The sequence below is a fragment of the Anomaloglossus baeobatrachus genome, chromosome 3 (genome assembly GCF_048569485.1).
Source record: "Anomaloglossus baeobatrachus isolate aAnoBae1 chromosome 3, aAnoBae1.hap1, whole genome shotgun sequence".
NCBI classification, from domain to species: domain Eukaryota; kingdom Metazoa; phylum Chordata; class Amphibia; order Anura; family Aromobatidae; genus Anomaloglossus; species Anomaloglossus baeobatrachus.
The window spans coordinates 640,720,221-640,735,648 of NC_134355.1; the positions used below are offsets into that span (position 1 = coordinate 640,720,221).

The 15,428-nt window shown below is 52.8% G+C and overlaps 1 protein-coding gene across 4 annotated transcripts in view; it reads right to left on the minus strand.

Annotated features, from left to right (window-relative positions):
* The window catches only part of PUM2 (pumilio RNA binding family member 2), a 162,047-nt gene that overhangs the window by 58,896 nt on the left and 87,723 nt on the right, over nt 1-15,428 (minus strand). For all 4 annotated transcript variants that reach the window (XM_075341143.1, XM_075341142.1, XM_075341141.1 and 1 more), the window contains exon 14: nt 6,619-6,855. In XM_075341143.1, coding sequence (XP_075197258.1) covers nt 6,619-6,855 — 237 coding nt within the window. The remainder of the gene's footprint in view (nt 1-6,618; nt 6,856-15,428) is intronic.

Here is a 15,428-nt window from a genome sequence, read left to right on the forward strand (position 1 = left end):
AACCTTAATTCAGTGCTATACGGGCACTATCAGGCTGATTCTATACATACCTTTGTCAGCTATAATATATAGGTTTTGAAACACAAGCAAGTAAAGTTTGTAAAATGAGCAGCGTTTTGATTGGCAGCAGCTGATAGCTGGGGCGAGTATTCATAGTGATTCCCGCCCCCCCTTGCCTGTTCCTCCCCTTTTATGCTAATTCTATTATAGAATCGTTTTAATAAGTGACTAGAAGGACCTGTGCTGATGTCATACCCATGTGACCAGAAGGGGTGGGGCCTCAGCTAACAGAAAAGTAGGATTTTTGTGTACTCACCGTAAAATCTCTTTCTCTTAGTCTTCATTGGGGGACACAGGACCATGGGTTATGCTGCTGTCACTAGGAGGCTGACACTAAGTAAACAGAAAAAGTTAGCTCCTCCCCAGCAGTATAACCCCTGAGCCGGAGGCGGGCTCAATCAGTTTAGTGCACAAGCAGTAGGAGGAGAGCCAAACAATCCTGGATAAAAACAAGGTAAAAAACTATGACGAACAGTCGTGTGACCAGTGACCTGGGAATGTGGGCACTGGGGAAACAGGCATGTCATATATAACGAAAAAACACAAGCAGGGTGGGTGCTGTGTCCCCCAATGAAGACTAAGAGAAAGAGATTTTACGGTGAGTACACAAAAATCCTACTTTCTCTGTCGTTTCATTGGGGGACACAGGACCATGGGACGTCCAAAAGCAGTCCCTGGGTGGGAAGAAAACCATCACCGGAGATAGGAAGGAAGTCGCTTCCCCTTGCCGGGCTGACCCGGACCTACAAGCGCCTACGTTGTTACAGGTGTGCCACTGCCACCCGCAAACCTTGCACCAAGACTGGCCTCTGCCGAAGCTTGAGTGAGAACCTGTTAGAAACTAGCAAAGGTACGCCGACTAGATCGGGTGGTGGACCAGAGGACCTGGTTGACCGACGTCCGGAGCCCAATCGTGCAAGGGTGCCCCTTGCTCGGTAGACCGCGGCGGAAGTCCGACCTTCATGCGATAGTCTTCACATATGGAGGAAAGGATCCATGTGATATTCCGGCCCTTTGCGCCGGCCTATGCTTCTTGGGAAAGGGCGGAAGGATGGACTGACAGTCGGTGTAACCGACAAAAAAATGGTGTCCTGCCGACACGAAAGACTGAGGGCTCGTACCAGCCCTAGAACGAACTATGCCTCTTTCAGGCTGAGAGGGGAGCCTAGAACCGACAAAAACGAAACCTAAAGACCTCTTCTGGAAGGAAAGCCGAGGTGTCTCGGACAGAAACGAAGGGTTCTGGCTGGAACCCCCCCCTTATCCTGCTGGCGGAGCGGAAAAAGGGGGAGAAAAGACTACGAGAGGGCTGTCCGCCCTGATGCCGTCGATAACAAACAGATGGCCACAAGGAGCCCACCTATCAAAACAGGTGGGAGCAGGGAAAAAAGGGGTACCTTGAGCAAACTCATCACTGGATTATGGTCCCACTTTTCTAGTGAACGATGAAAAACGCCGAGCCAGATGGACGTTTCTCTGAGCGAAGGCCCTGATTGACGGAAAGTGAAAAGTCTCTGAAGATGCGGTCCTCACACCACCGGGGGAGCTCTTTCCACGTGGAAATAAATCTTCGAGGGAACTGGATTCCATGCCCTCCTTGGTAGACTAGAGGGGCCCCGACACGGAAGAATCTGGCGGTCTGGAAGGAGCCACGGGGCATCTGCGAGGAGATGAGTAAGTTATGCGAAGCTATGCTCGCCTGGGCCACTCCCGAGCTATCGCCTGCCTAGGTCCTTCTTGAGAACCCTCGAGAACATGGAACGCAGCGGGAAGATGCACGAGAGCCTGAACAGGCAACACGACCGGGCTTGGGCGTCGTCCTCTAGTCCAGAGCAGGTGGCGTACTCGACGCACCATGGACTTGAGAGTTGGATCGGAAGGCCAAAAAGTCACGACTGTAGGTCTTCCTTCGCCAGAGATCTGGCTGTTGATATCCCTGTTGGAGTCCTTTACCTACGCGAGACCTATCGTACCGCGGAAATCGGCCGCCCAAACGTCCACGCTCGGGATGTGCTGCCGAGATTAGCGAATGAAAGAGCCCGTCCCAGAGCAAGAACCTCTTGGCCTCTTCACTTGCCATGACGCTCTTTGCGTCTTCCTGGTGGAAGATGCGCATCACTGCTGTGGCATGGTCCGACTGGAACCTGACTGGACAATACAACCCAGAGAAGAAATTGTAACCGGGCTAACCGAATGGCTCCGAGTCCGGAATGCTGAAGGGGAGACGACACTCTAGGGGTGTCCCTCGGGACCGTGCCGAGGAATGGTGTGGTAGCATACTCTAGTACGGGAGACTGGTGACGGTTGATAACAAGCTCCAGAGGAGGAAAGGGAATCTTCCCAGGGATGATTGGGAAGATTGGTCATCTAGGAGGAAATTGGCCGGTCACCCTCGAAGACGGAGCCTTCCTGTCCCCGCTCTTCAGTGTGTTCCGTTGGAGAGTCCGGGATGAAATCTGGTATGTGCACCATCGCTAACACCGCCACAGGCTGTCGAGGACTCGCATAGCAAAAAACCGAAGGGAAAAAACGGGAGCGGGAGGCAAAGAGCCGCAGGACCCTATGCCAGGAGGGAAATTGCTCCTGCGTGAGGAGTAGCAACCCTTGAACGGCTCGAATACCGTGCCTGAGGAGTGATGGACCGGGCCGGGTCTGGGAGGACTCCTCCTGTAGCTCAGCTACCCTAGTAGCGAAAGGTGATGATGATGGTCTAAACCTCAAGGCGAGGGTACTTGAAGGGAGACTCTGGGTCTCCCGGTCGTTCCTGGGCAGAGAGAGCCTGGGGATGCGTAGGGATCGTGATCCCTGCAAGCACTCTTAGAAAGCTGGGACGGTCCGCAGCCACGCAAAGCGGAGATGGCTGTTGTAGGGATAAAGGTTCCCTGACGAACCTAACGTGAGGGAACGAGTCCTGGTGCATCAGAGCCGATGCCGGGAAAGGGATGTACCCTTCCCTTACGTAGCCAGGCTACCCTGACGTAGCCTAGGGGATAAACTGGACTCGCCTATCTCCGAAAGGGCGATCCCGAGAGCCGGAAAGGAAGTCAGCGACTTCCTAGATGTCGAATCTGCGTTCCTGATCCCGAGTCAGAGCTCTCGACGGGTAGGTACCCTGATGTTAGAGGCTCAGGCCGTGTAGCGGGGAGACACCAGATTTTGTAAAGAGAGGGTACTCACAGAAGCTGATAACCAGTCCTGGATCGGCATAGGTGGAGCGCGGACCTCTGCGTAGAGTGACCGTGGAGGCCCTGCGGAGCGTCACGATAGGGACGAGAAGCCAGGAGGAACCCAGGCGGGTGAAGTACAGGGTAGCGTGCCCCTTCATCACGGAGCCCTCTACGAGAAGGGGTAAGACAATATAAGGGACTTACCGCTGCTAAAAATTGTGTCCGAGGAATATCCGTGCTCACGCAGTCACACGGCGAACTGGATGTCTACTGAAAACCCGCAGGGGCCCGCACCTTCCTGTCTGCAAGGTGCCATGCCCCCTCTCTCCAGAGCCCTCTGGGGGAATGATAATGACAATAACACGACTTACCGCAGGTAAACGCCGTGTCTGGTTGTTGTCTGTGATCACTCAGCGACTCCAGTGTGGCCTGCCCATTCTCACCGAGACCCCTTTTTGTAGAAGGGAATAAAGACGATGACTAGACTTACCGCTGGTAAACGTCGTGTATGGCAGTTGACTGTGAGCACGCGGTAACTCAGCAAGCTCTGGATGTCGTCTGAGCAGGGTCCGCTCCAAATGACTTAAGGGGGACCTGCGTGCATGGAGATAAGGGGGCTGTCCGTAGCCTTACGGCCTGACTCACCAAATTCCAGCAGGCCTTTAGACATGCGCCAAAACATCCAGGTCCTGCTCGGAGTCCAGCAGAGGTGGAAAGCCTGGGCCATCACCCGAGAGGTCGGAAGACTGCCGGAGAAAAAGCAGTCTGGACCTGGGGAATAAGGTGGAAAACAGGGGGGCCACAAAAGACGAGACCTGTCGGGTCCGCTTCTAGCATAGGAAAGGTCCCTGGTACGAGACTCACCTCCCCAAGGGGATTGCGCTAGACCTATGGAAGGTATAACCGAGTATTGGCCGGGGACGCAGCGCATGCGCGCGAAGCCGAGGGCCGGCGGCGAGGGGATCTATGACCTGAGACAGGGCATTAACCCGCCGGAGGGGACTAAACTAAAAACTCGAGCTGGGAGCGCGATATAAAAAAGGTGAAGCAAAACAAGTGCCCGAAAGTACTGTAGGAGTTAAGGTGCAAAAAACTCATGTATGTAAAATTTTTAATAAAAATCGACCTAAAATAAAAAATATCCACTAAGAAAAGTGTGTTTTAGTCTCTCCCCCGGAAAAATAAGGTGACGCTGAGGCCTCAGTAAACCCAGACTAGTAGTCTGGAATAAATTCCCATTCTCTTTTTTTTTTTTTTTTTCTTTCTCTCTTTATTTAAAATGGACGCTGTGAGCGGGAAAAAAATATCCCCCACCCCCCAAGTGATGCCTGGAGCACGGCCGAGGGCGGGAACGGAGAGGCCGGCGTCCAATAGCGCCGTGCGGGAGGCGGGCCTGGGGACGCCGAGGACAGGGCCGAAGCCGGGGGCTAAATTTTGGAGGTGCCGGGGCGGACAGAGGCCGCGCCGGCGGACCCGGCCGCAGCGGCGGCGGAGAGGATCCTCGGCGCGATGTGCGGGATGCGGCCTGGGCACGCCGAGGACGGGGCCCAAGCAGAGGCACCGTCGCGGGCAGAGGCCGCGCCGGCGGACCCGGCCGCAGGCGGCGGCGGGGAGGATCCTCGGCGCGCCGTGCGGGATGCGGCCTGGGCACGCCGAGGACGGGGCCCAAGCAGAGGGACCGTCGCGGGCAGAGGCCGCGCCGGCGGACCCGACCGCAGGCGGCGGCGGAGAGGATCCTCGGCGCGCCGTGCGGGATGCGGCCTGGGCACGCCGAGGACGGGGCCTGGGGGACCGAGGACAGTGGCCGAGCGGAGGTGCCATTGCGGACAGATGCAGCGCCGGCGGAGCCAACCTCAGGAGGCGCTGTTAAAAGGTACAGGGGCAGCGCCGGCGGACCCGGCCGCAAGCGGCGGCGGCGCAGCAGCGATGCGGGGCCGCCCGACCTCGGAGCCGGCAGGGAGCTCCACGGACGCAGCGGGGGAGTCCGGCGAGTAGGCCCAGACCGGGGCCTCAATTTCTGCAGCCGTCCGAGGGGGGGAGAAGGTAGGGGTCCTACCTGATCCGCGGCGCGCTGTCCAGTGTGCAGGCTGAGACTCTGCACATGCTCCTGTGTGCTCCGCTCAGCGAAGGAATGGCTGCGGGCACCTGGAAGCAGGCTGAAGAAGGCGGGAAGTTGGACGCCATTGGGGTGGAAGCCCCTAAATGTAGCAGCGTTGCGGGCCCCATCCAAAAACTCCAGATGCGCTGCGGAGGTCCAGTCCCTGCTGTATGCCCCTTGCGACCCTTTGGGGTGGTACCGCAGGGTGAATAGGGGTGCCCAGGAAAATTCAGCCCCGCGTGCCAACCGGGGAGTGGTACCGTGGAATTGGACGGGGGAGAGGGCCCGACAACTCAAGCCTCTGCGACCTAGGGGAGCGGTACCCACACGGGCTGCGAGAGCTGAGGTAGAGAAAAGATACCTGCAGAAAAAGAAAATTACCACAGATGAGAGCGACGAGCGTCGCCGAGAAAAAATGAAAAAAATAACGCAAAAAATCAAGTGGCTGAAGGGGGCCCAGACGGCCCACATCAGCCTCCTACGACACTAAGCAAAAAACTGATTGAGCCCGCCTCCGGCTCAGGGGTTATACTGCTGGGGAGGAGCTAACTTTTTCTGTTTACTTAGTGTCAGCCTCCTAGTGACAGCAGCATAACCCATGGTCCTGTGTCCCCCAATGAAACGACAGAGAAAATAATGTTGCTTCCTGGTTTTAGCTATGTTAGCTGAGGCCTCGCTCTTTCTGGTCACATGGGTATGACCTCAGCACAGGTCCTTCTAGTCACTTAGTAAAATTATTCTATAATACAATTAGCATAAATAAAACGGGAAGAAACAAAAAGCAGGGGGGGCGGGAATCACTATGAATACCCACCCCAGCTATCAGCTGCTGCCAATCAAAAAGCTATTCATTTTACAAACTTTACTTGCTTGTGTTTCAAAACCTATACATCCGAGCTGACAACTAAAGGTATGTATAGAGTCAACCTGATAGTGCCCGTATAGCACTGGCTTTAGGTTGTATAGGAAAATCCTAGTGATTGGTGCACATTAATTACTGGGAACCCCCCCTCAACGGATCCTACCCTAAATGGAGCGCAGATGGACTATATGAGCCTTTGTTTCATGGTCAATGGACAATAAGCCACACTCCACCTCCGCTCCATTCAGGATTGGTGATAAACAAGTTATATTTTAGAAAGCAACAATGACAGAACTCTTCGACATACTGTGAATTCACAACAAACAGTACAATGTACAACGACAACAAGACGGGACCCCACCGCCACATAATGGCACATTCATAGCAACCACTCACCCAACACCACAGCAAACATACACAGTTTTCTTTACCTAAATGCAAACTGGATGAGGATCCATGTGATGGGAGTGACGGCGGCGGTGTTAGCGAGTGCCCGGGTGTTTGGCTTGGAAGAGGCATGCCTAAGGGGCTTGGAGAGGAGGAGAATCCCAGGCTATTGTAAAAGGGCTGCCCGATGGGCGCCAGGCTGCTGCCAGACCGTTTATACAAGTCAGAACTAGCGGACAGAGAATCTCTCCTGGAGCCACTGCCACCGGCAGAAGTCCCAACTGGGTGAAATAAAATGAGAAAATAAAAAACAAAAATTAGACAATTGACAACTGGACTGAAAATCCCAAAAGTGGCATCTGGAAAACAAGCAACAGAAATGAGAACATACACAAAGAGCAGAGATCACTAAAGAGGACAAGTCACCAGGTCAGAAGCCACCAGTTCGTGATCTTATTTTATTTCTGCATTTTTTGTTTTTCTATAAATTCATCACATGGTTCCAGAGATGGGGACCTTTTTAATTGCTGCTCATTTTTTTTTTTTCAAAAATATTTTTTTTTTTACAGAGAAAAATTGCTCACAGGATCCTCAGGGGCGTGTCACACTAAATCCTCAGGGGCGTGTCCTTAGCGTGCACTACTTTACAACCTTGTGAGCCACACCCCCTTGTAAAGACTAAAAATCTTTGGAACCGTATGGTGAATTGTGGAACCTCAGTAAACAACACCCAAGATCAGAAACTGGACAATGACCTGGTGACAAGTGCTCTTTAAAGGGGGACTCTGAGAAATATGATAAAAAATAGCTCAAATAAAGGACATTTATATATTACATTTTACTAAGTACCTTTATTACACAAAAATGTAGCAAAGAAGGGAATTTTGTTTACTTACCGTAAATTCCTTTTCTTCTAGCTCCAATTGGGAGACCCAGACAATTGGGTGTATAGCTATTGCCTCCGGAGGCCACACAAAGTATTACACTTAAAAGTGTAAGGCCCCTCCCCTTCTGGCTATACACCCCCAGTGGGATCACTGGCTCACTAGTTTTAGTGCCAAAGCAAGAAGGAGGAAAGCCAATAACTGGTTTAAAGACCAATTCAATCCGAGGAAACATCGGAGAACTGAACCATACCACATGAACAACATGTGTACCCGAAAAAACAGAAAAACCCCGAGAAAACAGGGCGGGTGCTGGGTCTCCCAATTGGAGCTAGAAGAAAAGGAATTTACGGTAAGTAAACAAAATTCCCTTCTTCTTTTTCGCTCCTAATTGGGAGACCCAGACAATTGGGACGTCCAAAAGCAGTCCCTGGGTGGGTAAAAGAATACCTCGTGATAGGGCCGTCAAACAGCCCTTCCCTACAGGTGGGCAATCGCCGCCTGAAGGACTTATCTACCTAGGCTGGCGTCTGCCGAAGCGTAGGTATGCACCTGAAAATGCTTGGTAAAAGTATGCAGACTCAATCAGGTAGGTGCCTGACACACCTGCTGAGCCGTAGCCTGGTGCCGTAATGCCCAGGATGCAGCCACGGCTCTGGTAGAATGGGCCTTCAGCCTTGAGAGAACCAGAAGCCCAGTAGAACTGTAGGTTTCAAGAATTGGTTCCTCGATCCCCCGAGCCAGGGTGGATTCAGAAGCTTGCGACTGTTTACGCCGACCAGCGACAAGGACAAAGAGTGCATCCGGGTGGCGCAGGAGCGCCATGCGGGAAGTAGAACCTGAGTGCTCTCACCAGAACCAACAGATGCAAATCCTTCTGAAATTGATGGACTGGACGAGGACACAAAGAAGGTGAGGTGATATCCTGATTGATATGAAAGTGGGATACCACCTTAGGGAGAAATTCCGGAATCGGACGCAGAACTACCCTGTCCTGGTGAAGGACCAGGAAGGGAGATTTGTATGAGAGCGTTGCTAGCTCGGAAACTCTCCTAAGAGACGAGACCGTTACTAGAAGGCCACTTCCCGAGAAAAGCGGGAAGGGAGACCTCTTTCAAAGGCTCGAAAGGCGGCATCTGGAGAGCAATTAGAACCTTGTTCAGATCCCAGGGCTCTAACGGCCGCCTGTACGGAGTGCTGAGAAGACAAACTCCCCGTAGGAACGTGCGTAGCTGAGGAAGTCGTTTCTGAAAAAATACAGATAGCGCTGAGACTTGTCCCTAAAGGGAACTGAGCGACAACCCTTTTTCCAACCTAGATTGCAGGAAGGAAGGAAACATAGACGATGCAACCGGCCAGGGAGAAACACCCTGCGCCGAGCACCGAGATAAGAATATCTTCCACGTCCTGTGGTCAATCTTGGCGGACGTTGGTATGCTAGCCTGTCTCATGGTGGCAACCACGTCCTGAGGTAATCCTGACGACACTAGGTTCCAGGACTCAATGCCACACCATCAGGTTGAGGGCCGTAGAATTCAAATGGAAGAATGGCCCTTGAGACAGCCAGTCTGATTGGTCTGGTAGTGCCCCCGGTTAGCCTACCGTGAGGCACCACAGAACCGGGAACCACAACATCCTCGGCCAATCTGTAGCGACGAGGATGGCGCGGCCGCAGTCGGTCCTGATCTAACGCAGCACTCTGGGCAACAATGCCAGAGGTGGCACATAAGGTAGCTGGAACTGCGACCAATGCTGAACTAAGGCGTCTGCCGCCAGAGCTCGATGATTGTGAAACCGTGCCATGAAGCTGGCACATTGTTGTTGTGCCGTGACGCCATTAGATCGACGTCCGGCCTCTGTCAGCGGCGCCAGATCTCCTGAAACCCGTCCGGGTGAAGAGACCATACCCTTTCGGCCACACCCCGGCGACTTAGGAAGTAAGCTTCCTAGTTTTCCACGCCTGGGATGTGAACTGTGGATATGGTGGATGCCGTGTCTTCCACCCACATCAGAACCTGCCGGACTTCCTGGAAGGCTTGCCGGTTGCGCGTTCTTCCTTGGTGGTTGATGTATGGCACCGCTGTGGAGTTGTCCGACTGAAGTCGGATTTGCTTGCTTTCCAGCTGCTGTTGGAAGGTTTGTAGGGCAAGATACACTGCTCTGTGTTCAAGAACATTGATCTGAAGGGTGGACTCTTGCTGAGTCCACGTACCCTGAGCGCTGTGGTGGAGAAAAACTGCTCCCCACCCTGATAGACTCGCGTCTGTCGTAACTATCGCCCAGGATGGGGATAGGAAGGACCTTCTTTTTGACCATGAGGTGGGAAGAAGCCACCACCGTAGAGATTCCTTGGCCGCCTGAGAAAGAAAGACGACTCTGTTGAGGGAGGTCGACTCCCCGTCCCATTGGCGGAGAATGTCACATTGTAGTGGACGCAGATGAAAACTGCGCGAAAAGAACTGCCTCCATTGCTACCATCTTACGTAGGAAGTGCATGAGGCGTCTCAATGTGTGCGACTGGTTCTTAAAGAAGAGATTGCAGCCCGTAGTGACTGCTGTTTGTCTAGCGGAAGCTTCACTATCGCTGAGAGAGTATGAAACTCCATGCCTAGATATGTTAGCGATAGGGTCGGGGTCGGATCTGACTTTAAAAAGTTGATGATCCACCCAAAACTCTAGAGAGTCTCCAGCGCAACGTTCGGGCAGTGTCGGCATGTTTCCTAAGAGAGTGCCTTGACAAGTAGATCGTCTAAATATGGGATCACAGAGTGACCCTGAGAGTGCAGGACTGTGACTACTGCTGCCCTGACCTTGGCGAAGACCAGTGGGACTGTCGCTAGCCGGAAGGTAGAGCTACGAACAGAAGGTGTTCGTCTCCTAAAACGAAGCGTAGAAACGCTAGTGCTCTGGATCAATCGGCACGTGTGGATAAGCATCCTTGATGCGTAATGATGCTAGGAAATCTCCTTGGGACATTGAGGCGATGCCATGGCGGAGGGATTCCATCCGGAACCGCCTGGTGTCCACGAGCTTGCTGAGCAGTTTTAGATCCAGAACGGGACGGAACGGCCCGTTCTTATAGGCACCGCAAATAATTTGGGGTAAAAACCGTGACCTTGTTCCTGAAGAGGAACGGGGGTCATCACTCTTTCTGCCTATAGAGTGCACCCTGTTTGCAGAAGAGCAGCGGCTCGGCCGGGAGGTGGAGAAGTTCTGAAGAATCGAGTTGGAGGACGAGAAGTGAGCTCTATCCTGTACCCGTGAGACAGAATGTCTCACACCCAACGGTCATTGACCTATGGCAGCTAAATATCGCCAAGGCGGGAGAGCCTGCTACCGACCGAGGATGCGGAGAGAGGAGGCCGCAAGTCATGAGGAAGCCGCCTTGGAAGCGGGTTTTCAGACTGTCTCTTTTTTGGGCGTGACTGAGCCCGCCAAGAATCTGAGCTCCTCTGATCCTTTTGAGTCCACATTGGACGAGGAAAAATGGGACCTGCCCGAGCCTCGAAAAGACCGAAACCCCGACTGCCTCCTGCTCTGTTGGGGTTTGTTGTGTCCGGGCTGAGGAAAGGATGAATCCTTACCCCTGGACTGTTTAATGGTTACCTCCAAACGCTCACCAAACAGTCGGTCAGCAGAAAAAAGCAACTGGTTAAGCACCCTTTTTTGGAAGCAGAATCTGCCTTCCATTCACTTAACGAGCAGACCAGGCTCTGCTTAAAAACACGGAGTAGCGGAGGCTACTGCCGCACGGTTCGCAGAGTCTAGGGCAACCTGAATCGCGTAAGAAACAAATGCAGACATTTGAGAGGTTAAGGATGCCACCTGCGGCACAGATGTACGTGTAACCGTGTCAATCTGTGTAAGACAAGCTGAAATAGCTTGGAGTGCCCCAAGGGTGAGAATGCTGGAGCCAACGGTGCGCCGACAGCCTTATAGATGGATTTAGACCAGAGATCCATCTGTCTGTCAGTGGCATCTTTAAGTGCAGCTCCATCTCCCACTGCAACTATGGATCTAGCTACAAGCCTGGAGATTGGAGGATGCCGCTTGGGACATTGGGTCCAGTCCTTGACCACGTCAGGGGGCAGGGATAACGTGTATCCTAAGCCGTTTGGAGAAGCGCATATCTGGATAAGTGTGGTGTTCCTGGACTGCCTCTCTGAAGGCAGAGTGGTCCAGAAAAATACGTGAAGCTGACTCCTCCACTGGAGGAGCTGGGTGAGAAATAACCAACATTCTATTGATGGACGCTATAAGATTATTCACTATGGCGTCACCATTAGGTGTATCCAGATTGAGAGCGGTCTCAGGATCAGAATCCTGAGCCGCTACTTCCGCCTCATTACACAGAGAGTCCTTCTGCTAGGACCCTGATGAAACCGAGGGCCGCTCATAGTGAGCCCGCTTAGGCTGTCTGGGACTGACGTCTGTGCAGAGCCGTGACTCTGGGATGCGTGTGACATTCCCGGAGCTGTTAGTTGTTCACACTGAGGGGGGCCATGGATCAATGATTCAACAGTGCCCATGTTGTGAGAGACATGTCCGGACTGCTAGGCTTCTAGTATCATAGCCATAGTCTCAGAAAATCTGTCAGTAAATACTGCAGACACCGTCCTCATCCTCTGGCCATTAGCAGAGACTCCGGCTGAGTTGGATACAATGAGGGTCTATGTAACCTGCCGGCCGTATAGCCGTACATGCTGTACCGGCTGCACAGAAAAACATGTGTTTCTGCACCTTTGATTTACACAGAGAATATGCTGATAACTCCTCCGCACAATCCAGGAGGGTATATACAACGTGCGACCAAACAGTGCAATGTATATAGTACAAGCATATCTATAAGTGCACTTCTGCACTAGTGGGGTTAGCACCACAGGTGCTGCTTAACGCCTGTTGCAGCGATTGTGTGACTATCAGAATGCCAGGGTCTTCCACACTTGTCTCTGTTCGTACAGAAACTGACACTAATGGCTGCCGGCGTCCTGTGTAGAGAAGGAAGCCGTGGGCGTGCCTGAGAAAGTGCGGGAATCCGGTTTCACAGTGCACACAGTGAGAGGGGTGGAGTATGCAAAACATACTCCAGCTCTCAGCGCTGCTGTGCTATGCAGCGTCACGCCCCTACCCTGACTGTCAGGCCTGTGGGCGGTAACGAAGGGAGACTAGGCCCAGAAGCCGGGGACTCGAGTTAATAAGCGCGGCCGGCATATCAGTGCTGGCCGGCGCGGAAGTCCCCGGCGCACCACAAATCCCAGCGGCGCCTTAAATAAAAATGGCAGCGGCGGTTAGCGCGGTAGTCACCCAATACACTAACACACCCAGCAACGCTGTGGTGTGCGATGGCACTAGTGCGGACAGCGCCGCTGTCCCTGGCGCACTAACACACCCAGCAGTGCTGCCGTGTGTCTGCGCGGTCCCCACAGGGACACAGAGTACCTCCATGTAGCAGGGCCATGTCCCTGAAGATACTCCGCTCCATGTCCAGCAGATACCAGGGGCTGTGGATGGAGCACGGCCTCAGTGCCTGGAGACCGATAGAATCCCACTTCACCCAGAGCCCTGTAAAAAGGGATGGGGAAGGAAGCAGCATGTGGGCTCCAGCCTCCGTACCCGCAATGGGTACCTCAACCTTAACAAACACCTCCGACATGAAGTGGGGTGAGAAGGGAGCATGCTGGGGGCCCTCGTATGGGCCCTCTTTTCTTCCATCCGACATAGTCAGCAGCTGCTGCTGACTAAACAGTGGAGCTATGCGTGGATGTGTTGCCTCCTTCGCACAAAGCACAAAACTGGTGAGCCAGTGATCCCACTGGGGGTGTATAGCCAGAAGGGGAGGGGCCTTACACTTTTAAGTGTAATACTTTGTGTGGCCTCCGGAGGCAATAGCTATACACCCAATTGTCTGGGTCTCCCAATTAGGAGCGAAAAAGAAAAGGCAATCTTTACTTCGTGCATGCTCAGGTTTTGAAAAATGTGTGCCCACTGCCAGCGTATGCCTCTGGAGCGCCATTTACCTGCTTATGTTACAGCAGTCTGACTATGTAAACACCTTATGGTGACATTTCACATTGTCACTATCTTAAGGCACAATTGTATTTGATGAGACCCAGATATATGGGTCAAAGCGTTACATTATTTTTAGGTTATTTTAGTTTGCCTGAATAATAAATATCCTCGCATCTACTCTCAGAGTGCCAAGCTGTGTTCATAATTTTAACTTGTTGGACCCCTCCTTGAGCACACTCTTTATTCAAGTGTGCCATATATCGTTTTTAAGGATTTGAAATATGTCAACTCTCAGGAGTTTTCCAACTATCCCATGTTTTAGGACAGGCGAGGGCAGCGTCCGCCGCAGGCAGACGTCGGGCGAGGGCAGCGTCCGCCGCAGGCAGACGTCGGGCGAGGGCAGCGTCCGCCGCAGGCAGACGTCGGGCGAGGGCAGCGTCCGCCGCAGACAGACGTCGGGCGAGGGCAGCGTCCGCCGCAGACAGACGTCGGGCGAGGGCAGCGTCCGCCGCAGACAGACGTCGGGCGAGGGCAGCGTCCGCCGCAGACAGACGTCGGGCGAGGGCAGCGTCCGCCGCAGACAGACGTCGGGCGAGGGCAGCGTCCGCCGCAGACAGACGTCGGGCGAGGGCAGCGTCTGCTGGGTACCATGAAAGCACTTTTTTCTGTTCACTCGACAGGACAAGTGGGAGACACTTTGTATAGTTTATTCCAGTAACTCCCACCATCCTCCAGCCCTCCAATAAACCAGGCTGATGAGATAAATGTTCTCTCTCAGTCAGCTAGAAAGATTATATTCTGCTGTAGTCTGCACTCTGCTCCTCCACTAGTCCTGTCAGGCTCAGTGAACAGACGTCCATGATACCAGACAGGACGCTGCCCTCACCCGATGTCTGTCTGCAGCAGACTTGTTTACACACCTCTTTTGGAACTGAATCCTGATCGTGCACTAAAGATAATATTTTTGCTAAATAAAAGGTGCTTAGTAACATTTTTAAATATTTACATGTACTTTATATTCATTTATTTTTCTTACATTTTTCGGAGTACCCCTTTAAGGCTGGGGCTACATGGTCGCAGCTTCACATGGCCCACAGTATGTTGATGCTACAATGCATCATAATGAAAGTGAATGTGGTTGTGTTGTGAGCCACGACCACAACAAGCAAGGCCCTGTCTAAATAGAGGGGATGCCGCGCAGGCACGACCCCGCTTAAGTTCATTACCTATAGGTCTGAAACAGCAAGCTGAGCGCAGCACTCAATGAGTGGAGTTCAGACTGAGAATAAGAAACCACCACTTAATGTAAATATGACTGCTGAGTACAGCACTCAGGTTTCTCCAACAGTCCTATAGTCAATGACTGGAGAGGAGGCCGAGCATGCGTCCCTCCATTTCATTCTATTCTCAGGGTTTCAGGGCCCTTATCTCAGGAATGCTGGAGACCCCAGAGATCAGAACGTTATCCCCTCCCTAGCCAATGGCTTTTAGGCACAACACTGGGCAGGAGCTGGGCAATGTGATACGACCTGACTCCTGCCACATCTGATTTTCAGCCAAAACAATGAATATGGGAAAAAAAAAATTACTTTCCAAAATAAGATCGCAAATATGCAATGAGGGTTTTCTGTCAATGAAAAACATAATTGGAAGCACATAAAGCAGTAAATGGCAAATGTAAGAGGCAATTACCAGATCCATAGCCTGCAGGAGGCCATGGTGTGCAGCCGTCATACTGAACCAGCAGGAGGCCGTGGTGTGCAGCCGTCATACTGAACCAGCAGGAGGCCGTGGTGTGCAGCCGTCATACTGAACCAGCAGGAGGCCGTGGTGTGCAGCAGTCATACTGAACCAGCAGGAGGCCATGGTGTGCAGCAGTCATACTGAACCAGCAGGAGGCCGTGGTGTGCAGCCGTCATACTGAACCAGCAGGAGGCCATGGTGTGCAGCCGTCATACTGA